General features: G+C 44.5%; 1 protein-coding gene across 1 annotated transcript in view; it reads left to right on the top strand.

The window, feature by feature from the left end:
- Positions 1-25,651, top strand: part of CAV3 (caveolin 3) — a 94,367-nt gene extending 68,716 nt beyond the window's left edge. Inside the window, exon 2 of the mRNA XM_069643477.1 lies at positions 24,080-25,651. Coding sequence (XP_069499578.1) covers positions 24,080-24,421 — 342 coding nt within the window. The 3' untranslated portion in view covers positions 24,422-25,651. The remainder of the gene's footprint in view (positions 1-24,079) is intronic.
- Positions 25,652-25,893: the final 242 nt, after the last annotated feature.

Raw genomic sequence — 25,893 nt, 5'->3', positions numbered from 1 at the left:
GGCAGTTAGTCCCTGGTATACCCACTGAGTACCGGTCAGTGTATGACATTTTGTGTGACAGTGGTCACAATCTGCACTGCTGCCCTAAACTTTACATCTGAAATGTATAATTTAAGAAGTCGAGGGGCCTCTAGCCCTGCTCCATCTGGAATGTCGATAATAGACTCTGCGATTGAGAATATTTGTAATCCATTCAATATCATGGTGGTAGATACGCATGCAATAGAATTGGTAGGTTGTGACAACTCTGATAAAGAACCCCCAGCTTCTGCGGAGCAGGGACTACCTCCTCTTGATTATGCTTTAGTGACTCATGACTTAGTACAAAGGACGATGTGTTATCTGGTTTAAATCTGCCGAAATATGGTGATGAGTGACCCTCAGCCTGGCTGTGAAACTGTAACTGATACAAGGGTAGTGTCTATTTTAATTGGAGTAACCCAAGATTGGGTGGAGGCCCTACCTCAAAGTGATTCAGTGGGTTTGTGCACATCTGATTCCCTAAAAGCTATGCCAGCTTTAATTGTTACCCCGAAAGAGGAAGAACAAAATACCTCTGAGAATTCTTCCATATTAAATTGCTCAATAGAAGACTTGCAGCACCTTGTACAAAATTCGAATCCATTAGTATTGGCAGCATTGAACGTCGTCTTAAATTTGTTGGTAAAAGTCTTCAAACTTGTTAAAGACGAAGTGAACACCCATACTCTGCAAATGGCAGATATCAATAATAAGATAGAATATGTGCAAGAAGAGGTACACTTTAATTCACTATTGCTCAAGGATTGGAACAAATCTGAGGTGGATGAAACAAAAGTAACCTCTCTTTTACTGGCGGATATTAAGAATAATGTAAAGTTGGCATGGGATGAAGTAAAAAACGATGCTCTGCTTTTTGTGCATATCCAAAAGAATATTGATTTGGTAGTCCTAAAAACCCAAACACCTAAAGAGGTGTATGCTGTTAAGCAAAGAGCAGGGCGCATGTGAGAATCTACAGTCACCTATTGATTTAACAGGGACTGTTAATTTGGTGGAAACAGCAGCCACAATTCAAGAAGAGCTACTGCCAGCATTTGAATATAAGGAGCAAGACCTGTTTATTAATACACCTCGCTCTGAAGAATGTATTGAGGAATTTATGAGAATGGACTTAATACTGTATGAAGAGAAATAATAGGCTGGTAAGGTGAACCGTAATCTGCTATGGAAAAAACTTCAATGATGGGGTATTCCAGATTATCTTCTTAATACATTAGTATCTTTACATGGTAACACTTCAGTGAGGGTGAGACTCAGCCAAATAGGAAAAACTACTCAGGAAATGAAAACAAGATTTGGTCTTAAACAAGATTGCTTTATAGCACCCTCTATATTTAATATATATCTGGCTGATTTAGCTGATTTTCTTTTACATTCTCCTTTTATCTCTCCAATCATTTATACTCACAGAATGTATTGGTTAACATATGCTGATGATGTTTTAATTTTGGACACTTCTAGAGTGGGAATTAATCGATTGCTTCGATCATTTGAATGTTATGCGAAAATTAATGAATTAACCATCAATGCTGCAAATTCGAAAATGTTAGTATTCAAATCGGAGAAGAGAGCAGGAAAGTTTAATTGGAGATTGAATAAGGAAACGTTGAGTGAAACTACAGGATGTAAGTATTTAGGTTTCCAAATATAAACAACTATATGAATAAGACATTGATAAGAGACTTTTATTATAATAAGGTCATGTACATGCTTCCGCAACAAAATCTGCTCTAAGTTATGGTCTTGAGCTTTATCATCAGCTTTGATGTCTATGAGGGCATCTTGTTGGGAAGTGTGCTGGGTCTATCAACATCTACTCTGATGGCCTGTATTAGATAAGAACAAGGCCTACATCCCTTAATACGAAAATAGTCGATATATTTGAACAACCCCTTGTGGAGTATCTATATTAATTGTATAATCTAGGAACCGTTAACGTAGCATATCCTAGACAACATTTGTGATTCACAATGGCAAAAGATGAGTTTCAATGTGGAGGAACCCTATAATGATACTGTGCAATGTAAATTAAATTGCTCTCAAGGTACCCTTGCAAATTACCTAACGAAATTCGAGTATTGGATGTTTGTTTATGCTATGATGCAATTCTGCTTTAATCTAATATCAACAGCGGATAATTTCTATTTATGGAAAAATGTAGAGATGGAGGATTTAAATTGTCGATACTGTAAAAATGGTGCAGAAACCGATCTGTGGGAATTTCTTTGGGAGAGATTCTACATGGAATACTGCACTTTAACCGTGCCAATTGCACTTTATAGATTTCTTAATGCTATGAAATTGACCTTATATTAAGGAAATTTGGAATATGGATAAAAGATATGCGTGATTTTATGAATTTTAAAATGTATCTAATTGTAAGATTATGTATTATGATATATGTTTTGCATTTAGAATGTAATATTATATGTTATGATATATGTTAAGATTTATTTTTCAAAACCATAAGACATTAACACAAACAAAAAAACAACTAATGAAAAATCAGAGGTTGAAAGGTTTGCTTGGCTTGGTGTTTGGAGGGTTAACATGCTAGTTTATCTGTTACAGTCTACTGACCAAGCATACGTTTAGAGATTTTCAGAAGACTAAAGACCACTAAAGAGCTGATCACAAGTTTGGCAGTAGTGGTAATTTCTATTAACAGGTGTTTTAACACTCCATCAAAACCCAAGTTTCATTTTTACCAACTGATTTTTTTGTTACAGCAATTAACCCCACACAAATCCAATATTGCATGCAGTCATTGCCACATATGGTAAATACCAGCCCACACAAATTCCTATAGGACTCCAAAAAGGGGAATAACAGAAAGGCCTGCATGTCTTGTGATTATGTGGTCCTACCGGAGTACTGGGTAATTACTGCTTGTGATAACAGTAACTTTCTGGTTGTACCGCCAAACTTGTAATCAGGCCCTAAGTGATCATCCTGATTTAGCATCTAACATCTTATATGGACTAATTTGAGATGTATTTAATCTTCCCAATGGGTTATCTACGTGATAGTCACCTGCTCGTAGTCATCATTCCATGCAGACATGCAGCTTGTTGTTATGCATGATGAGCATACAATCAAGAGACAGGATACTTTTATTGACTCATAGTTCAACCACCTAATAGTTTGCACCAATAAAGAGATGATTTCCCTTTATCTAAAACAGACATCACTCCAAATTCAATTTCAAATAATATGGAGTCAACAACAGTCAGTTTAACAAAAGAGAGATCACTGATGGCTTAGTTTGAAGTGATAGTCGCTGAGCCTGATTTACAGAGGTAATACTACAAAACTCAGTTACATTTACCACAGGCGGTAATCTTCAGGTTCCCCAGTAGAGCCGCATTACTTGCAGAAATGCAGACCTTTCCATTATTTCCCATTTTGGAGTCCATTGGGACTCCATAGAGATCGATAATTACCACTAGGCTGCATATTTCTACTGCACTCCCAGTAATTACCCCAGGTAGTACTGCTTTTGTGTGTTGGTAAATGCCACCACACAAAAGCAGATGGTAAAAGGAGTTTCAAAAACAAAACTCAGAGTTTTGCAGAGTGGTAAAACACCTGATAAAGGTAACTTCTGGGTGTTTCACCACTACTGCCAAACATGTGATCAGGCACGATCTGCTTAACCCATATATCACCCATAGGCGCTTAGTACAGTGGTGAAAGCGGGCAACTGCTCTTTTTGGTTATCAGCAATTGAGTCAGGAATCTCACGTTACCCCCGTAGCGATGTTCAGTTTTCACTTTCTGACTATAAGTCCTAAATTAGACTCTCTGCAGAGTCAGTGTGCCTGGAGATGAAACACTATTGGCTTTAAAGTCATGCACATGAACTGCACTGTTGTAATCCAGTGTGTTTGACTCAATCAGGGATTCAAATCTGATGTTGAATTCTTTGAAGTTAGAGTGAGTGACACGTCCTAAAGCAGAATGCTACCAAGGTAGCTCAGCAGGTTGAATGACACGTGCTAGTTTTGAAGATAAAACTGGCTGGAAAACATGTGGTTTTTGCAATTCCTTATACATATAGGCGCTGCAACATGCACGGTGCCACCAGAGGGTGGATTAGGCTGACTTGTTGCTCATTTCCAGTGCAGGTGTGGGCATATTTATTCCCCCAGACATTGAAAATGAAAAGTAACACAGTTTAAAGAAAACGGGTAGTTTTAAGTTTAAAAAGCATGTTTCACTTTGGAAAGGTGTTGATTTTTTGTTTCAATTAAATTGTAAGCAGCTCCTTCACCTCACAATAGTGTGCCCAGCACGTGGGAACCTTCTTTTTACACCAATGGCGCCACTCCATTGGTATTCATAGCTCATTTATTCCCGTGGTGTCCACTTCAGGCCAGAAGAAAGCTTGGGCTAAGCAAATGGTAAACATATGATTGCCCGCGGCTGGTCCATGAAGCACGTGAAGAGAGTTAATTGCCAGGGGTGGTGGGTCTGGGGGGACCAATTGCGGGGGTGTCGGGTAATTAGGTGAAGCAATTGCCCCCTTTGACATCCCTTAGGAATGCTAATGGCTTTAGGGAGGAGAGGACATGCTTTTCTTTTTTTTCCAAGCACTAACCCAGACTCACATGTATTCAGAGTGGAACGCGGCTGCTGTACTAGTCTGTGAATCTCCGACTATCAGCCTCCACTTATCTCTCTGAGTAGGGCAGAGGCGCCATTTTACATCGTATTATTCTGTCTTCTCAGAGTGGGCATCTCTTTCCAGCTGACCACATAGAGGTCATTTTCTGTTTGGATGGAAAAAGGAGTTTATATTACTGTATTTTATTAAGGTTTTCTCTATAGCGCTTAATTCCACTGGACGATTCTTCAAAGCACTATACTGAAAAAAGGAATAGATCAAAGGTGGAAAATAACAGCATAATTGCTACAAAACTGTCTGAAATCTGTATAAAGCAAGTAACAAGCAGGCTCCGGCTGGCCTTAAGGGAAATCAGGCAATGCTCAAAGTGCCATGCCATCATTTTATAATGGCCCAATTTTCTACACTAACTTTAACCAGTGTTCCTAAGAAATTACGTTTTCGAATGCATCATATTTTACTAAAAACTTCCATTGGGTAGTACTTTAAATGTCTGTTCTGAAAACTAAAGAATTGTTTTTGATTGGTGCCTGGACAATTTTGTGTCCCGGTCGGACCCTGGTAACAGGTGGGGGGTGTTCAAAGTGCATTGTTTCGCATAGATCTTATTCCAGACATACGCATAGCGGTGTAACAGCGGGTGTATTTGTAGGAAGCACGTTCACCCGTAAATGGGTATCTTGGTATGATAGCCACATGACAGATGTTCATCTTTACCCAACGGTTTTTATTTCATCAACTTCGGAAAGACAACATTCTGGGTGGACAATATGGGGTCATACACAGATCCCTGGTGTGAATGTGTTAGTAAGCTGAGCTACAGACCTGGCTAGCGAGTTCCATAATAAGCATGTGCAAAGTAGCTTGTAGCAACAGGCTTTCTTTATTCAATTCAGGCAGTAGCAAGCATCACTTTCTTCCCCACTTCCCTTCTCTTGAGTCAGTCACTTGTTTTTCTTTTCTGTTTTTAAACGTGAGCGCCTGGACTTCAGCTGGGACTGAGGAGTCCACAAACTACTTCTGTCGCCCTGCAGTCTCTTCTACGGCCCTCACTCTCTCTATGGCCTTGTCGAGCTGAAGATCTTTCTCCAATATAAACTTATCTTGCACTTTCCTGCTGTTGGTGTGGACCGTCAACATGTTGCAGATCATTCCTTCTGCATCATTGCCGAAGCTTATTAGTGCAGCTAGTTCCCGCAACTTAGTTACATCATCGTCCACAGGTTATTACTCTTCGGATTTGCAACCATAAATTTGGATTCTGTGCAGCACTGTGTTTTCCTTGCTAGCTAATCGCTTCACAATTCTCCTCACACTTGCGTCCTCTGCACACCAAGTATGTTTGTAAACACAAACAGTAGTTATGACCGATTAATGGCATACGATTTATGAAGAAAATTCAATCATGACATTTTAATAGCAAAAAATGTTTTTAAGGGCAAACCTAAAATAAAGTTTGTCCATGTTTGGTTAAATCAAATTACAGTTAATTCATCGCATTTCATCAAATACATATATTTTCATATACAGATAATTGCCCAATGCATTTCAGGACAACAGTCCCTTCATCAGGAGCACAATTTCTACTGGTGGTATGGGGTACCACTGGTGGTATGGGTTACCACTGGTAGTATGGGTTACCACTGGTAGTATGGGGTACCGCTCTGACATTGTTCGCTGTTCCACAGAAGGCAACATCCTTTGAGGTGGAGCAGGAGTGATGGTACATTATGTCAAATGACATGGTCAAAATACCTTCAGCTATCCCTCCGCAAATACCTCCCCTCTCGAGCTCTTCGCTCCTCTACCTCCAACTCCCTCAGGGTCAGTCATTTTTCAAAGAAACAAGCTTGGGGTAGATCTCTGTCTTCGGCTGGGGCTTTGTTAGGGAGAATTCTCGGTTAAGGCTAATTTCCCAAACCTAGTGAGTCCCCCAGCAGCTTTGCTGGATTTTTGGGGTTTATTTTATTTCTCCTGCTAAGAGTGAGACTCTTTTTCTCCCACTCTTAGGCATGATTTGAGAATGTCCTTTGACTATGTAATCTCTTTTATGAGCTATGGGGTCTTTTACTCCATAGGGCTACATGTGTGTTTGGTATGTGTGTTACACAGCACCCTCAGTGCAGTAACACAGGGGTGTCATAGTGACCCCCAAACATAGACTCCATACCCTGGGACTGACTACTGTCTCCCAGGGCATGTAAAGTCACCATTGGCTTTACTAGTCTCAAATTGTGAACAGAACCAATACAAACCATCATATTGTGGAAGTACTGGTAGGGGTAATTCGACTGCCCCTAGGTCTGTTTCCCAAGGGGGCACTGTCCAGTCCCCCCTTGTCGAGTTTCTGGCTGGTGGCAGTGGATACCACGCAAAATATTCCACCAGAATATTTCCTATGGGATTTTCCCATTCATTTTAAACGCACCACTTTTTGGTGCAATGTTAAAGATACCGCCGGGTTATTTATTTAATATTTATTACCCGGTTGGGTCTTTTGCCAGGACTCAGTTTTAAAATGGCGTTTGTGTTTGCCTCTGAAACTCTATCCCAAGTCGAGCCCTTTGTTACACTTTTTGGCGGGCTTCTCCACAGAAGCTCTCCAAATGGTGCCACTCTGTCTGGGTTAAATAGGATGTGTGGGCGGGGGATTAGGCATCCTGGACTGAGTTGCCTTGGCAACTCAAGTCGCACTCTTGTGTGATTGGCCCACTGGTGAGCCGCCCGGCTCACCACTTAGCATGTTTGAGTGACAGCTAGGCTGATTAATGGGGGTTTTGCTGCATAAAAGCAGGGCTTTGGGGACTGGAACTTCAGAAGTCGCCACAGGACCTAAAGAATCCGAAGAGGGGAGAAGCTGAGCCATCTACAACGACGACACCACCGGTGGAGCCCTGCTGTATGAACTTACCACTTCCCCAACGACAGAGGAGATCTTCTTCCAGGAGATTCATATTCCCTTTGAGCTGGTGGGACCAACCAGTTTGCCTTTTTCACTTTCCTGGATCGTCTTGTGGTCAAATCGCCCGTGCCAAGCACCCCGGCGGCCGGATAGCCACGTTTCACCACTACCACGAATAAAAGGGTTGTACCTTTTAACCGGGAAACTCCGCGGCTGGTTTCTTCCCTGACAGTGCAACGACCTTCAGCTTTACTCCACGTCGAGATCTTCTCTTCCCCTGGACGAAGCCCTGACTTGCAACCGCTGCCAGGAACAACTGCCCCCGCTGGAGCTTTCTCACCATTTTAGGTACTGTGTCCCGCCTGGTCTCCCTTGCAACAGATTATCCAAGGTGTCCCGTAAATCCTTGACTCTCTATCCTGGGGTGACCTCGGACCTGCTAACTTTACCTTTCTGAACTGATCCAACCTCTTTTGACTTTTCTGCAAAGACTCCGAGTGCATTTCCACTGTGTGATCTTGGGCACATTCTGCCTTGCTCTCTCCAAGAGTGGGCCTGGCATATGAACTTTTTGCTATACAGTAGACCCTGCCTTTCTTGACTTGCTGTGGTTTCTTAAAAGTGTTGGTACTGTGTTATTTTCCTATTCTGCCTTTTTCCTCCCTTTTTAAACAAATTATTGGAGTGCCATCTACGGTTACGCGCTCACCTCTGTTTTGCTAAATAAGTGGTGTCATAACCTAGACTTGTCGAATAATTAACTAGGGAGGTGTATATACTTATAGTGACTGTGTTTGAACGTGCTTGACATATTAGTGCCAGTGTATTTTTACAAGTGTGTTTTTAAATAAATAATTATATACTTTTATACCAAAGCTCTGGTCAGTGTTTGCTTGTGCCACTGTATTGTTAGCCCTATTGTGTATGCTCTATATACTGCCTAACTCTTCTTGAGAGAAGTCTGACTGCTCAGCCACAGCTACCAGGTAAATCTGGGTGGTGCAGACTGCTACCAAATGGGTTTACTGCTTACTCCTGTAGTCTTAAACTTTTTGCAGTGGTCCCTAAGGGAACTGCACAGTTTCTGCCTAACAGGCCTCCCTCTGGAACAGCCTCCCTGCCACTCTAAAATTTGAGCATAACCATCTCCGGTTCCGGAAGCACCTCAAGACCTTCCTCTTTTCTTCTGCCTTCGCTCCCCCTCTCCCCTACTGATCTGTTCTCTCTTGGCACCGTGCACCTGGCCACCCTCTGTCCTTCGGGCCCAGGTACCTGCTCACCCTGCCACCCTCCTGCACTGCCTCCGGGCCACCGCTTGCACTGGGGTCTGTATCTGTACCCATACAGCCCCCCCTTTTTCTTCCTGCACTTATCAGACCTACCCTGTCTGCTGCAGTAAACTTAGCACTTACAAATTGCTGGCTGCATTACCACTGTTTGTTGCCTTTATTATTTAATTATTGTTATTTATCTGTTTCTCCTCTGCTTCGCACTTTCCACTTCTCCCTCCTTCCAGGCACTTTCCCCTCCCATGCACTTGCACGTTGTCAATGTCACTGGGCCTAGTAAGATCGCTGTTTTGTTCTCCCCTGTTCCCCTCCCTTGCCTTGTCACGCTCTGAAACACTTGTGTACGAGCGCGATAGAAATAAAATATCAATAAAAAAAAACACCAGGGTGTTTTCTTTGCCATATTCGTAAAAAATGAGGCCACAGATAGATAGATCACAAATTGCAAATTAGTGGAACCATTTGATTTGAGATTGAATACAATCCTTTAGAAAGCCGAAAAACTGTTGTGTGGTGGGGAAAATTTCACAAGTGGAATGACATTCCTTCAACATCAAATTACAGATAAATCCACTCACTATGCCTGCCTCTGGAACATTCCATGCACTTGTCTTGTTAGTTCATATATGGAATAAAGGCACAATAACCATATACTAAATGACACGGTGGTCGTGAGGTTCGAATTCCAAACAGGTCTGATTTATTAGTCAAAGTATCTCAGTCGGCCGACCGGGTCTCAACGCCTCACGACGTGTGTTCCCAGACACCGTGAGATGAGACGGAGCGAGCAGCGCCAAAGCAGTCATATATATACATAATACATCATCCTTTACAATAACATTCAGCCCGCCCTGAACAGCGCTTGCAAGACAAACCGGCACCTGGGCCACTGATTAGGCGCGTCTCTTTGCACAGCTTCAAGGCCTCAATGAGAAGAAAGCAATGTATTTCTGTACAGCTCTACATTCCTGTCTATGTTAGCATTTCAGAGTTCAAGCTGTGACCATGCACCGTGTGTGGATTTTGAAGCATAGAATATATTTGCAAAGCGTTACAACAAAAAAAAAAGAAAATGGCCGGCATTTACAAAATGCACTCCCAATGGTCACATTCAGGTTTTCACGGTTTGCAATGTTTGACACATGATGAGATTTGCTTCTGGCCAACATACTATTCAATCTCATTCGGGCGAATTTGCATTTCCAGTATAAAAAACCATCCTTTTGGCCTTAATCCAATAGCATCATCATCCATACATTGCTTTATCAGACCTCGTGTCACTTTCCGAACTACCCATGTCACTGTCACCATCCTCATCAGAAATATTGATTGACATAAACTCTTTGATTATTTCATTTTCATGTTTGAGACCACCATTTATTATATGAGGAGTCAGATTCACCATTCTTTTCACTAATTGTCTGTACACATTCACTTGTAATGGTGGAGCAAATGGCTGGCAAACATTCTATGCAGCAACAGCAGAATATGAGGATCCCAAAGATCATAACAAAGATTGCAATTCGTTTCCATCATCAGGATCGTAGCAGTTCCCAGAACCATGAACTTAGGTTTAGATTCCAACCACCTGTGGGAATATGAATTTCATAATTTAGGACGTGCAATTTCTTAATGGTGCAAATATTGTAGGGGAGGAGTCACTTAAAAATACGCTGCACGCTGCTCCCACTCATTTGCATACACTTCTACGGTCAGCTAAAATAATGTCAAGAACCATTCTATTTTGAAGTGCAACTTGACTGATTGCTTTTTGTTCCAGTGTCATGTTGTAAAATATTTTATAGGTTCCATTAATTGTTTTTTCTAACACCTGGGACAGTTTTCTAATATTCCATGAGTGTATTGCCTGTCCCCTGAAAGATATAAAGGATTTAGCTATGTCTCCAAAAATGTGCATTTTCAGTATAACAGCCTCCTCTCATATGTACCACCAGCCATACGCATTGAAACTAAAGTATTTTTCTAGTTATTTTGAAATTGCTTTCTATGTGTGTCTCCTTGTGCCCCATTTGTCTTTTGACCACCCAAAGAGGCCCATCCAACTCATGCCATAATATGTTCTTCCAGCTTCTCTGATTCCAATCTTTAAGTTCACCTCTGATCCACTGTTGGTCAGGCTTTCCAGGGTCTCCTCTGAGGCACTCACTATTGGGTAGTCTTTAAACCTAACTGCTAAGACCGTCCACCCAGAGCCATCAGATGCCCTGTGATGGGAGTTACTTTTATGTGTGGGACGCAGCCATGTAGCTGAAAATGCAGAAAGGAAGAGGGCAAAGTACAAATCACAGAGGTCGGCCTCCATGATTACCTACTTAGCAGTGCCTGTTTTGCTCTCTCCAAAGATGGCGCTGATAAGGGATTTGACATTATATTGATTAGTATCCCAGCGAGCTTCGAATTTTTTTTCAGACCTTATATTGAGCAGCACATGCGACTTTTATTTTATTATGAGGTTGAAGCAGACACAAGTGTCGAATGGAGCGTGGGAACAACCCATTTCTCTGTCATATCGCAGCTCGCTGGCGTGGTGGTGGGCTCACTAGAATTGCATATCCCCCATTTGGCTTCTCAATATATTCCAACTCCAAAGTAAATGCATTCATGAAGTAAACCTCTTATTTAACCTTAACAGAGCTGGCTACTCTGTGCAAATTGCTTTTATTGAAAGCAGACCAACATATTCACCTCTTTTGCGGGATTGCACATATTATTCACTTCATACATAACAACACGATGCATGCCTCCGTCGGACCATAACTAAAATACTTCTGTGATGTGCTTTTACCTTTTTAGCCCAGTAAAAACTATTAGGCAGAATAGAGAGATGTCAAGTTGCCTCATGTGAGGCTGAAATAAATCTGCCAGTTTCGGGTTCCAGACTCATATCATATTGCATTCTGGTACGTGTAGTCTGCATTTTCTTAAAAGGTAGACAACTACAAATAATAAACAGGAAAACAAGATGTCATACACTAAAGAAGACAGAACTTAAAAAACTTTACCTAAGTTCTGTTTCTACATATTTTTGAGAAATAAGTGTGCAACTGAATAGTTATGCTAGTCATAAAAATGAAATATGCATTGCCTATTCCCAAACTGGAATATGTTCACCTCCACAACAGAGGTGGTGCTAAAAGCTGTAAAAAGTCCAAAGAGTTGTTTAAATGTTAGTATAAAGGAGGGCAAAATACATTGGTGAAAGGGTGGCCTTCCATGATACCTATTCTCTTACTGCCTTCCCCCTGTAATGTATACAAGTGTCAGAATTGATTTACAAACTATAGTAGTCAGAAAAGCCACTAATGTACCCTTTCCATTTCTTCTCCCACCCCCGGATCATACAGCAATCTCTGGAAATTAAGTCATTGCTGTCTGCTCAATCACTAAAGAGCACCATATGTTTTCCAGACTTGCGTCAATCAACTTCTTCCCTTCATTGAATATTGATTTGTTTTCCGTAGACGCGCCAATCAAAAGCTACGCTTGAGCGTTCATCAAACGTGGATGAGGGAGTAAGCAGAATACACGTGTGCTGGCGGTACGCTCATTCTAGCATGTTGAGGCAGCATATGGAGAATATTAAAAGGGCTTCTGTGGAGCTTCCATGGCTGTAAGTAGTGTCGTTCAGACACCGCCACGCGACAGGGACAAGGTTCCGCTCTCGCGTCGCCGTGACATTAGCAGGATTTATTTCTGCCGCATTGCTCGTTGGCTTGGTAGCACGCGGGCTTGCTGATGCTCAGAATACACTTGGCATTTAGTCACTGGCTGCCTGGTGGTCGAGGTCGGCCCTTTAAATAGTCTGTATAATCCACAACCTGAACTAGGTGCTGAGAGCTGAGTTTGAGCCAGCCTGGCTCGCACTTTTTATTCTTGCAAGAATATGTACAGACGGTCTCCTTGACATTTCTTTGGGAAATGGTTCTTTCACGGCAAATATTTGAAGGGGACTTCTCCCAAGTGAAAATGTGTTTTTTTTATATTTATAAAAAGCGGTTTTAATTGCAACTCTTGGCTGATCGAAAGAAACATCAACACATTGCAAGAGAAGGTTCACAGAGATACAAGGTTCAGACCAACCTGAAGGGAATTCCATTGGATATGTGCAGAAACAGATCTAAACAAGACACGTGTGCAGTTTGCATCTGATAATATGGTTTCACCATTAGTAAATCGCATCAAGGAAAGTGTGCCTGGTCAGTGGGGCCCCGCTTTTCTTAGAGAAAAAAACAATAATTTTGGTTTACTGCACAAAAACCCAGACGCATTTAAAGTGGAAAAGGTTGCTTTAATGTGACAGGCCAAAGCTTACAAATAACCGCTTACCTGGCTTCCTGGCCTTACAAACTAACAAACTATTTTAAACAAACCAATTAATAATTCACATTTTCATTTTCCCCAACAATTAAATAAATAAATAAATCCAATTCCTCCCAAACTAACCCTTGGTCCCTACCGTCTCCTTCCCACTTCTCAAGTTGTCCCGTTTTCTTCCCGGGGCCATGCCCCTTCAGGTTCAATACCTGTTCCCCCGGGGTAGCACGTTTGTGCAAACAGCACCACCCCCATCCTTTCCCGTGCCATTCCCCCATTGTGCTTCCCTCCCTTCACATCTAAAGGGGCCATACCCGCGGAACCAGAAAAACCCTCCCCCGAGGTGTTCTTTCTGCCCCACCCCCCCCTAGTCCTTCCTACTTCCAAATCTTTAACATATCTCTCACCAACCAGATCAATTCCGACAAATAATAAGTATTTCCAATAGCTGACAAATGGACACCATCCTCTCTAAATATCATGAATCCTTCATAAACAATGTCTTTGTGGTCCAAAACCTGTACTGCCGCAGAGACAGAAAATGTTACCATCTCTCTGTTTATCCCCTTCCTTGCCCGCTCTATCTCTCCCTCACTTCTCGCCCCCCGCCAAACTCTCCACGGCAACAACTTAGTCCAAACTACACCTGCTTGAAGCCACATTTCTCGGACCCATAACAAATCCCTTTTCATTTTTCTAAGAAGAGCCACACCAGTATCTCTTACCAGGTCATTTTCCCCAGCATGGATAATCACCCCATCTGGAGACCCGCAGGGTCGGACTGGGACAAGAAATAGACCCGGACACCCAGAAAAAAGTGGCCCACCCCTCGCCTCAAAAAAGTGGCCCACCTCTCACCTCAAAAAAGCGGCCCTGAAACCATCATCCGTGAATTGCGTCAATTCAGGACTTTACAAAAAATGCTACTTATGGAGGGCTCATGTGTCTGTTACATTACAACACAACTCATAAAATAACATAACTTTGCATACAAGAATGGATTACCATATGTATCGTTAATATCTGTGTGTATAGATCCATATTGTCAAATTACTGTGAATGCAAGCAGACATCCAAGGCCAAATGATAATATGTTACTGTATAGCACTTATGCTTAAGCTCTTTTTTTTATAGAACACATATGCATACAATATCACCCAACCTGTGTTGGTACTCATTTATCGACCTCAGAAGGATGAAAGGCGGAGATGGACTTGCTGGGATTCAAACCTGCAACCTGCAGATCACACACGCATCACAGCAGCAAGCGCTCAACCCACTGAGCTATCATATCAGCTATAGTAAAATGAGCAATTAGTATCCACTGGATACCATTAAACTGGTAACTGAGATTTAACAGCAGACCAGTTAAGTTCATCTGCAGGTCTGGTGCAAATTTGGCCGCATGTCAGCCTTGCGTGCATCTACTTTTCAGGCTTCAGAGGTAGGGTGGCCAACTTTACAAAATGGTTTTGCAGGACACTTTAGAAGTGGTAGCCATTGAAAGCGGCCTGCAGTGCGCGTGGTTCCATATAGTGTCATTTCACCCTCTGCCCCCTTTCATCCACTTTTGGGGTAAATTAGTGGCAGATGGCATTTTAACACACATAGCACAAAAAATGGTGGCACCATTATTGAAGCCCCTTACGAGCGGAGTTCCTGTCTGCCCATGCCCACACGCTAGTTCCTGTCTGCCCACACGCTTATCACAGCGGATTCCGGCGAGTAAATGGAATGCCCAAGAAATTGAACAACAGCATACAATAATTCTTGCATGAGTGTTGGGGATGCAGCCGTAAGGGCTGCATGTCTGGAGGCTCTCTCCGCTGAGGCTGCCAACTAGGTGCCAGGTGTGGTGGCAATGGCACTGGCGGGCACCAGCTCATTGATATCATGCACGCTGCTTGGGGTGAGTTTTGAAGAAGATTCCCTGCATTCGCACGATTAATTCTTAAGGGAGAAAAGCTCCAGCAAGCCGCCCTCGACCCAAGCGTGAATGCCGCTGGTTTGCCCCTTATTAGGTCAACAAAGTCCAGCATAAGCGGCTATTCATTTAGCTAAATTGTTGACCTGCAAGCTGCGATATATACGCAGTAGATTCAGTTTGCCACTGTGTGCGTAGTGCAAAATTGGTTTGCACCGCCGTGCCCCAGAGAAAAATAATTTAGCAATTATGGGTGTGAAAGCCAGACTGGTTCACTCCATCCCACATTAAACCGGGAAAGTGGTCCAACATGGATGCACACCCGTTCCGTCTTAATGCACATTTTCTTTTTAAATAAGCCACATGAAACGCATCCCTCGGCTGGTAGGGATAAAGGGGGCTTGAAATCATTGCTGTTTCCTTCCCGTAAAAAGCATCTACAATCACAGGGGGGTGCAGGTTAGCGGGATAGCGGCTTAAATCCTCCCAAAATGGCAGGCTCCTGGTGGGCATCTAACGATGACCCATGCCAATACCTGGCCGGAGATGGGGTGCAACGCATGACACATCGGGCCTGATTGACAGCGCGTTTTCAATGGGATATACCCATTGCAAAACGCTTTGTGAATCAGCCCCATTGTGTTCTCTTGGGCACATCTCTTTATCCAAAGGTGCCCCTGAAGGGAAGTTTATCTCCCCTTACCCTGAACACCACAGGATGTGGGCTGGAAAACCAACACCGGCAGCACAAATCATATATGTCTTCATAATTTTAAAAATGACAACAGCAGCAGTAGCACTTGACTTTAGTTCTTACTTACTTTGCAGGACACAAATTGAAGCTCGAATCCTTCAATGAGCCGACGCCACTCGGTGCCTGTCTCATACTCCCCTTGCACTGCAGATTGCTGGCCAGGCCTGCTGCTGCAGTCACACTGGTGTCTCCAGTCCCCAGCCTCCCCGGCAGCCTGTGCTTGTAACACGCACTGCACCCAGCCAGCCCAATGCGCATGCCTGGCGGCCTGGTGCCGGGTTGGCGGGACTCGGGAGCCAGGCCAGCCCGTGTTGATGAAGTGTGAAATTGACAACAGTCTTGAGTGCGCAGAACTTTTGTTTTGCATCGTCTTTGTCTCTCTCTGTTGCAGGCTGGCGCTGCAGCCAGCAAATCAATGGCAGCTCGCAAGAAATCTATTCTGACACCCCATGACCCAGGCAGCCGCGAGGCCACCCCTGAGTGCAAGGCCTGGTGAAGTTTGCCCCCCCACCCCCTTTGTGACAGCCCTGGCTGTCTCTGCAGAGATACACAAACTGGCTCTCTGCAGACCCAGACTGGCCCAGGAGTGCTTCAGAAACCGGCCCCTCTCCCGCCTCCCAAGTGATTTCAGATCGGCCACGGGCCGATGGGCCGAGGGCCCAGTCCGACCCTGGAGACCCGTAGCGTTCCCTCAACCCAGCCAACATAGGAAGTAACTGATCCCAGCGAAGCCCCCCTAAACCGGACCATTTTACCAAAACATCTTTATAGCTGCAACCCAATTGCCTGCCAAAAACCCTTTTCTCAGCTTCTTTCCCCGCCCACTTAACAATTGAATGCCCCACAATCCAAATGTGTGCCATCTGCCCCAGCCTCCGAGCAGCATCTGAGAAAGAAATGACAAAATCACTTACAAATCAACAACATCCTAGTAAATGCAACTCTCCTGCTGGCTTCTGACAACCTCTTTCAAACATCCTGTTTCCCCAAGTCCCTGACATACCCTTTGTATCTCCCTGACTTCCAACGCCCCAAACTTTTCACCTTCTCCTCTGAATAGCCAAGCCTACTACCTTCAGATGCTGCACCCATCCTAAATTAATGAGTTGCAAAATCCTCTGCCTTTTCCCCTACTGCTATCAAAACCTTTCGTAGTACTCCCAGAACTTGTGGCGCTGATACTGGCTCCCCATTCTCATGCTGGAAAACCAAACCTGTCCTCCCCCCACAACGCTCCTTCCAAACCAAACCTGTCTGAACCGGGCATAACTCCTTACTCCCTCGACCCAGCAAAACCCAAGAGCCCTTTCCTTTTTGATCTGTCTTAGATCTCCTGATCTTGATGTCCAAACCTAACTCTGTAAATTGAACATCTTCCCATTGCAGCCCACTTACCCCATTTTTCACCCCCACCAGCTCAGAAACCCTAAAGGCCCCAAAGAATAGCCAAGTAAAACAAGTTGCAAACAACTCTCGTTCCCAGGCTGACCAGCAAATCCTCCCAACCGTCTGACACAACCTAGTTAGCAATTCCGCCGATATTGGTCGCCTCTTGTCTTTTTCCCTCTTACTTTCCCTTGCCCATCCTTCCAACATCCTGTTTGACAGTTCTCCACTGCTCGGCTGAAAACCCCAAAACCACTTCCCATAGAAAGCAATCCCTGCCTATTTCCACATTATAGTTGCTCTAGACCAGCCCCTATCCATGCACCTCAAGAGGAAATTAGTGACATTGTCCCTTCTCCGTTCTTCCGCATCCCCCAAACCTTTCCAACTACGAGCACCCCCTCCTATAAAATCCTCCCAAGCTCTCCTGTAGGCCTCTCTAGATGCAGGAGCAAGAGAACCCTCCACCAATGCAAGCGCTCTCAGCTTCCTATTTTCCACAGCTCCTCCGGAATCCGCTGCCCCTCCTGATCCGCATCTGGAGCCAATCCACGGAATCTCTGCCATTGAAAATTAGATAATACATCAGCAATGCCATTATCCTTCCCTGGCACATGTGTTGCCTTGAAAACCACATTCCATTCCATGCAACGCAGAACAAAGTCTCTCATCAGCCTCGCCACCCTCTGATCCCTTGCTGACTGTCGATTCACTACATGAACCACGTATTCATTGTCAATGTTGAAATTCACTTTCTTGTTTTGCAACTCCTTCCCCCACAACTCCAGTGCAACCAACAAAGGAAAGAATTCCAGAAATGCAATGCTCCTTCCCTCCCTCAACCAAAGTGATGGGCACTTCTCCGCACGCCACTTTCCTCCCCAAAACACTCCCAAACCTCCTGCACCTGCTGCATGTGAAAAAAATGGAACTTCCCAAGACACCGGATCTCCCTGCAACCACATGGACACTCCGTTAAAGCTCTCAAAAAAATGCAGCCAACTTCTACAATCTTCCCGCACTCTTATCCGATGATGTGGGCACTTTGCTCCTGCCATAGACCGCGCCATGTTTCTGCAAAAAGTCTGCCCTTGGGCCACCACCTTGCATGCAAAATTCAAAGGCCCCACTAAACTCTGCATTTCCACTACCATCAATTTCTTGGCCCCCACTACTTTATCCAGCAATCCTACCAATTTGCTCACCTTGTCGTGCGGCAAGCGTGAGGTCATAGCCAATGTATCCAGTTCAATCCCTAGGAATTTCAACACCACTGCCTGCCCTTCTGTTTTGTCTTCCACTAGAGGCACACCCAGATCCCCCATCAAAGCTTGGAACAACTTTAGCATTTCTTCGCAATCTCTTTCTCCTTCCGCCCGGCTAATAAACAAAAAATCATCTAGGTAATGTAGCACACTTTCACAACCTGAACTGTATGAAAAAATCCACTGTAAGAAGGAACTGAAACGCTCGAGCTTTGTCGATGTATATCCTGTCCTCAAATTGCAAACCCAGCAGCCAGAAATCAACCTGAAAGCCGCCTTAATGTCACACTTGGCCATGAAGGCCCAGCGCCCCGCTTTCCTAACCAAATCCCCCGCCTGATCTACATTTGCATATACAACCCCACATTCTTCAGGGGCAATGAAATCATTGACGGACATGCCCTCGGGACACGACAAATGGTGTATCAATCTGAACTCCCCCGGGGCTTTCTTAGGCACAACACCCAGCGGGGATACAACCAAATCACCCGGCAGATCATCAAATGGCCCTACTATCCTCCCTGCCGCTATTTCCTTGTCCAATCTTTGTCTTACCACCTCAACGTTATCTTTGGCTAACTTCAAATTTTCCGCCCACCGACGCATCCTTGGTCCATGATAACCAAGCCTGAAACCATGACAAAAACCCTCACTCAAAATCTTAGACACTTCCCTGTCCGGATAAAATTCCAGCCACTTCTCCAGCACGTCCAACCTAATTGGAGTAAAAGCCTTTCCCTACAACCCCTCTACCGGATCCTCTCCCCCTCCCCCTGTCTCCCTGTTGGAAACACTGAGTGAGAGGGTGTTTTCTGCACATTTGCTACATTCATTTCTGAACCTACAAATGTTCCTTGTGCAGCCATCCTTATTAAATGCCCAACACGCTGCCGAAGACTGCCCTCTACCTCCTCCCTCCGCCCCTCCTGGGCGGTCGACCAAGAAAGGGCCGGAAAGGCACAGGCAGCTCACTTGCTGTGTGCAACGTCGGGGCAGGCCTCGTTGGGGCCATCCATTGCAGCCATAGATCCATGTCTATTTCCCACAAACAGCCTGACTGTCCTCAGCCATTCTTGCTCTGAATTCCTCATCGTAACACACCCACGCAAAGCCCCCGAAACTTGTAAACGCCTTCCTAATCACATCTATATATTTCAGCAGAGCCACAAACCGCTCCGGAAATTTCTCACAATAGACACTGGCCTAAATAATAAATGCCAAGGTCCAGTTTTCAATTGTCACTGGTACTCATGGCCGCAAGGCCAACTCTCTCTCCTCTTCCTTAGAACCCTCCTTTGCTCTCACTTCCCTATGAAGCAGTTTAAACACATCCACAAATTTCCCTGCCTGAATCTTATCCTTAGTCGCTGCCATCAATTGCGCCCGAAAGGTTTTGTGATGCCCATGTAAGGTAGATTTTTCTCCTTGCCCTTCACGTCCACTTCTTTTTCTTTTGAAACCTGTACCACGAGCGCCAGTGGCTCCACCACCTTTTCCGTTTGTACTTCCACTGAGCAATTTCCCTTTTCACTTACCAAGGCTCCAATAGCTTCTACACCAATCTCTTTTCCTACCCCTTGCAGACCAGACCCTACATTCCTTGTCCCCGTTCTCGTATCCCCCCTTTGCCATGCAGATGACCAATCCCATTCCCGCTCACCTCTTTCCAACCTGTCATCGCCTCTCTGTGGTCTTGCCTCCACTCCGATGCTCCTCATCTCTTTTCTTACTGGGCTCATACTGCGGGGACAAAATCACAATCCCACCTAAAACCCCTACTCTCATTCCCCCTCCTCCTTACCTCCCTATAACCTTCATCCTCCCACTGCCCCGCTTGTTCCTCCAACCCAACTTCATCACCCCTGAAATACCATTGCTGATGCGAGCTCATGCTTGGGTTGAGTAGATCCTCTTCTTGTGAGCCCGGGGCGTCTGCCCCTTCACTCATTAGGCGTCTTCTTGGCGGGGCTGCAGAAACCCCTTCCTGGTCCTCTTCTCTTGGGCAAGGTGTGCTCTCCTCCACCCTGCGCCCTCTAGACTGTCCTCGCGCCTACCGAGAAGGGGCCGTTCCTAAACCCTCTCCACATTGATCCTCTGCAACAACGGGGGCTGCGCAGCGTCCTCTGTCCGACATCTTCCTAGCCGGGGGGGGGCGTTATGCGCCCCTCCCTAACCTCACTGATTGATGGGGTCCTCTCTCTCCTTCTCCCACCTGCACCTTTCTGCAGGTATTTACCCCGCTTGCCCCTCTGTCCTGTCATCAGATTCTGCGTCCCATCACCCCCACCCTTGCCGCTCCTTAGCTCCATCTCTTTATGGACACTCCTGACATCCCCAACCTCCTCCTGCTCATTGTGCATCACATCCCTATCTACTTCCCCACCCACATGCCCTTCCCCCCTGAATGCTCTCCTATCAATCCACTACTGCCGCAAGAGCCCCATCTGCCACTGCTCTGCGGCCTGCCCCTACTCACCTCCCCCTCTCCCGTAACCTCTACCACCGCCCCTTCCAATTGGGCCTTAGATGCCCTGCTAATAATTTCTAAGGCCTCTCTCAGTGCCCTGGCATCCACCAAACCTTTATTACTAGGGCCCTGTCCCACCATTGTAACACAAATAATCAATGCACTACAATATGCCCCTTTGCTTTTCCCCTAGCTACCCTAAAAACCCCCGAGCCAGCACCTGCCCCAGTACTCTAGGTGCCCAGAAATAAGAAAATGGGCTAATATTTACTATCTGAAACGTTAATTCAAATCTTAGAATTCCCAGATATCAATAAACAAATTATTAAATATCATATGTATATATATTTTTTATTTTTATAATATTCCCTCCCAATACTAACCTATACCCTGGAAAAACACCCCTTAGTATCTTAAATTGTCCTAAAACAAAATCCCCCCAGAACTAGAATCCTAAAACTTAAGTTGAGCCCTAAAAACGGCTAAAAACACTGCCTCCTGGATGCACGCGGGCCACAGCACACTAGGAGGCCCAGAAACTAGAAACAGTCCCTTTAAGGCAACCACACTGCCCCTCTGCCTATAGCCAGCTACTGCGTCAAACTGCGCTCGCAGGCAGGAAGCAACACAGGCTCCTGCACGGACATTCTCAGAACCCTGCCTTCAAAGACACACAAAGGCCCGTGCTCAGAGGCACCGGACCTGAATTCACTTCACGTGTTCACGCGTACCGCCACAGAGGGAACACGTGAGGCAGCACCCTTCTCTCCTAAAGCCGAAACCCGATACAAAGAGAAAGAAAAACCCCGCCCCAGGCGTGCCGCTAAGATCGCAGATAACTACAGTAAGTGGGGGTACCTTATGTACGGTACCCCCGGATATAATAAAATTTAATTAAAATATATATTAGAACTCTAACTATACCTAACCTCCCCCAATAACACTACCTCACCTCACCTATTCTAAACCAGCACTGATGGTAAACCAGCGCTGAGGGTCCGGCTACGCAGGAAGGCTCGGGAGCAGGTGACCGGGACTTCAATCTCAAGTCCAACCATCGCCTGCTTCCCGAACCTTTCCTGACCCTTAAATACCCCCCGGGGCACACTACGCGCAGGCCAACTCGCTGGCCTGTGCAGCGCCAAAATAACCCCGGGGGGAAACGCTTCGCGTTCTACCCGGTGCTCCCTTTCTGCCATTCTGCTCCTCTCTATGGTTCTGGAGTGGCCAAGTTGGGCCAAGAAAGACATCTTATGGCTAATGCTTCCTAAGAGATGTTGCAGCACTAATGATAATGATTACAGTTTTACATTTTGAGTCAGAATTCCTAAATCCCAGAATATCCCCTTACCAAAATGTGTCATTTAGGTAATGATATGTATGCATTAAGTGATTTCTTTCGTATTCCACACTTTGCCTCATGGTGACTTTGCAGTGCTGAGTTTGCTCACTTTATTTGTAATAGTGGGTATCTTTCCTCCTAAGGAAAATTGTTAGTGGATTCCTAGTGTAAGGGTATTTTCTATGCAGTTCAGTGGAAGGTGAACACATGTATTTATCCACCATATACAGTAGTGCATGGGTCCTCAACAAAGGGGTTGTGATTCTGGTATGTGTAGGGAAGAAGAACAAAGACACACCATAAGATCACATCCTGATGGGAGGAATGGGGGACAGGAGGTGGCTGAAAAAGGCACACACTTGGGACAGCACAGAATGACTCAATTGGAAATATCAACTCTGCCCGTTATTATTCTGGTGTTGTGCAGCACAGAAAAAGCCAATTAGACGATAATAGCCGCCGTTGGGGGCGGGGGGGGTAACCTAACCAATAGATACTGGGTGGATCATCCCCTGTCTGTGGCCATTAAGACCATTAGCGCCCCTCCATGGCATCCGAGGTGCTAATGTCAATTTATTTTTGTTTGAAAATGACTTGGAAGTTGCTACGCAAGCTGTTACTTAAAAGAATGTAAGCGATAAAAATAAGATTGCTGCCAGACAGATAGGACTGGGAGCTCATGGATGAGTACCTTTTCAATGTTCCTGGAGGGGTTGCAGGTGAAAGCAGTTTCACCAGTTCCCAAGCAGAGGCAGCAACTATGATGATCCGTCAAGCGTGACAGAGAAGCCCTCAGCTCGCGGCTCAGGACAGTTTCAGCCCCTTCTTGAAAGACATGAGGCAGGAGTCCAGGGACTTCCAGAGGAGGGATTCCACCCTTGTATTTCATCTCTCTGAAGTAAGCCCTGTAAAGAATCCTGGTGTTGTTTTAGTTTACCTTCCAGACAGCCAATGGAGGCGGCGTGATACACCCTCATGCACTTCCTCTATGGATAGAGCCAGGGATGTGACGGCGTGTCAAAGGTACAGACCTGATTTAGAGAAAGGTACTCTTTGGCTTTCCTTTATAACTAGGTTCTGCAGAACATCGGCTTTAAGCATAGTCCCACCACTACGTAAAGCTAGGTTCTTCCCATTGTTCAGTAATAAGTCCTATTAATTCAGATACATTTCCAGTATTGTATCATGTTACGTGAGCCACGCCAAGGCGAGGCAGTGCTTTAAACATGCATAAGACCCCCAAGTACGGCACCCCTACAATCTTCCATACTGCACCCATTAGCCTACCTTCAATAATAAACAGGAAGCCCATGGCTACCTCCTTACTTTGTGAACTGTCCCTTTATAAATAATTGATATGTGGTTCAATAATTACAACACACCTCTGTGCAAATTCGACAAGGGGTGGAAGCAGCTGATCAATGACCTACCACATTTCCACGTGTTAGCTACCAAGAAAATTAAGTTGCCAGAGAGTTTGGAAGGCTACCTTGATACTCTTCCCTTTTTCTAATGCATATCTCTGCGGCTATGTCATTGCTCTTTCTCACTGGGAAATGTTGAGTAATGGTGTAGCATTGAATTCCTTGTAGCTCTCTCTACAGATCATGGGATAGGTCGGTCCTCATTACATCTTTGCAAAGCCACATGCTTGACATAGATTGTGAACAGATGTAAAGATTTGGGATATCACTGTATTTTAGCTCAATCCTTGGTTAACATCCTCTTTTTTTGGTGTCTCTCCAGGTGGAATTTGAAGATGTTATAGCTGAGCCAGAGGGAACCTACAGCCTGGACGGCGTCTGGAAGGCCAGTTTCACAACTTTCACTGTCACAAAGTACTGGTGCTACCGGCTACTCTCTACCATTTTTGGCATCCCCCTTGCTATCATATGGGGCGTGCTGTTCGCCCTCATCTCTTTCTGCCACATCTGGGCAGTGGTGCCGTGCATTAAGAGTTATCTGATCGAGATCCAGTGTGTGGGACGTATCTACTCGCTCTGCATTCACACATTCTGCGACCCCCTGTATGAAGCCGTCGGAAAGGTCCTTAGCGGTGTGAAGGTCACCATGCGCAAGGAGCCTTAGCCAATCCCACCTGTCAAACAATGCCACTTCATACGGGGGCTGCCATCGTTCCACCAAAACCGCACCTTCAGTAGAACTGTTGACAACCATTTATGGGGCACAAAAACACTTACCATCTAAGCTGGATTTTAATGTTAATACTTAATTATCGAAGACTCAAAATATGTTTTTCCGAATACTGTTGCTAATTTAAGTACCTGCATTGCTCTGTGTGCATTCACTTTCTCTCCGTTTTGTCACTTACACTTTCCTTTATCCGAGCAAATGGCCAGAAGAAAGTTCACGGTCAGGAACAAGTCTCCAGTATTGAACATGGAATGTCTTCCAGAAAGCATTCGGCTCTCAAGAGCATGGAAGCAGTATTTTTTCTGGTCAAGCCACCCTTTTCCTCTTTAATAGTAATGTTGCATGAAGTTCTTTTCCAAGGCATGTGCCGGATGGGGAGGTGAAGTCTGGACATGATCAGTCAACAAAGAAGCAGAGCGCCTACAGATTAGGTGCCACAGAGGCATTTTAGGACATTTATGGGTATCTAAGTTAGGAGGACCATGTACAAAGTTACTCAACTTCATGGGTACTTTTAAGGGTTTTGCTGAGATTAAAAACGTATTGCAATCAATTTCACATGTAACATAATGAGTTCTCTCGTGAACGTTGTCACATGTTCATATTTATATGATATTCCTAGGAATGGGCTGGCACTAGAGAAAGTGTAGGACTAGTTAGGAGTACCAATTAAAAGCTGTAAAGCAAACGTGAGGGGGGATAAGTGCCAACTAAATAGAATAAAATAAATGCATACAATGATTATCTTTATCCCCATGTTGGCTAGAATCTATAGGAATGTACAGCTACTTGTAAAATGATGATTCCAACTTGGGTTGGATCTTCTTCACTTTGGTTTGTGTGGTTTTGTATCACCACACATTTCCCAATACAAAAATATTGAGGAAAATATTTTTTGATTTTATGAAAACACATTTTAATCTATAGAAGTAGGCCAGTAAAAGAACCTTGATGACCTCTAATACCATCTCATTCTGCAGCTAGCTGTGCACTATAGTGGTGAATTGAGGGGTTGCCAATTGCATACTATTATTTTGTGTATCCCACCTACGGTGGTGCTTGGTGTTGACTACAGTAAATGAATGTAATTAGAGCAGTTATACATGTATATCACATTGCCTTACCTTCTCCTAATAAAACCTTGTGTAGCCTGTATGGATGTTACAGGAGTTTCCTTTGATGTTTTGTTTTTTATAAGCAGTGGCTACCTAAATGTTCATCTATCAGGTAGATAGCGCTTTCCACCACCTTGCTTTGTGTTGTATACAATAAAACAAATCACCAGCAAGCCATAAAGCTGACTATTGTGAATACAATATCCCCTATCAGTGACTGTTTTGATGAACTGGATAGTGTCAAACATAATTATACATTTATATTGGGCGATAGATACACGAGATCAATAG

This window comes from Ambystoma mexicanum, chromosome 2p, assembly GCF_040938575.1.
Source record: "Ambystoma mexicanum isolate Mex_15411 chromosome 2p, UKY_AmexF1_1, whole genome shotgun sequence".
Taxonomy (NCBI): domain Eukaryota; kingdom Metazoa; phylum Chordata; class Amphibia; order Caudata; family Ambystomatidae; genus Ambystoma; species Ambystoma mexicanum.
Note: the sequence above shows the minus strand (reverse complement) of the source record. Positions and strands in the feature narration are given on the sequence as shown.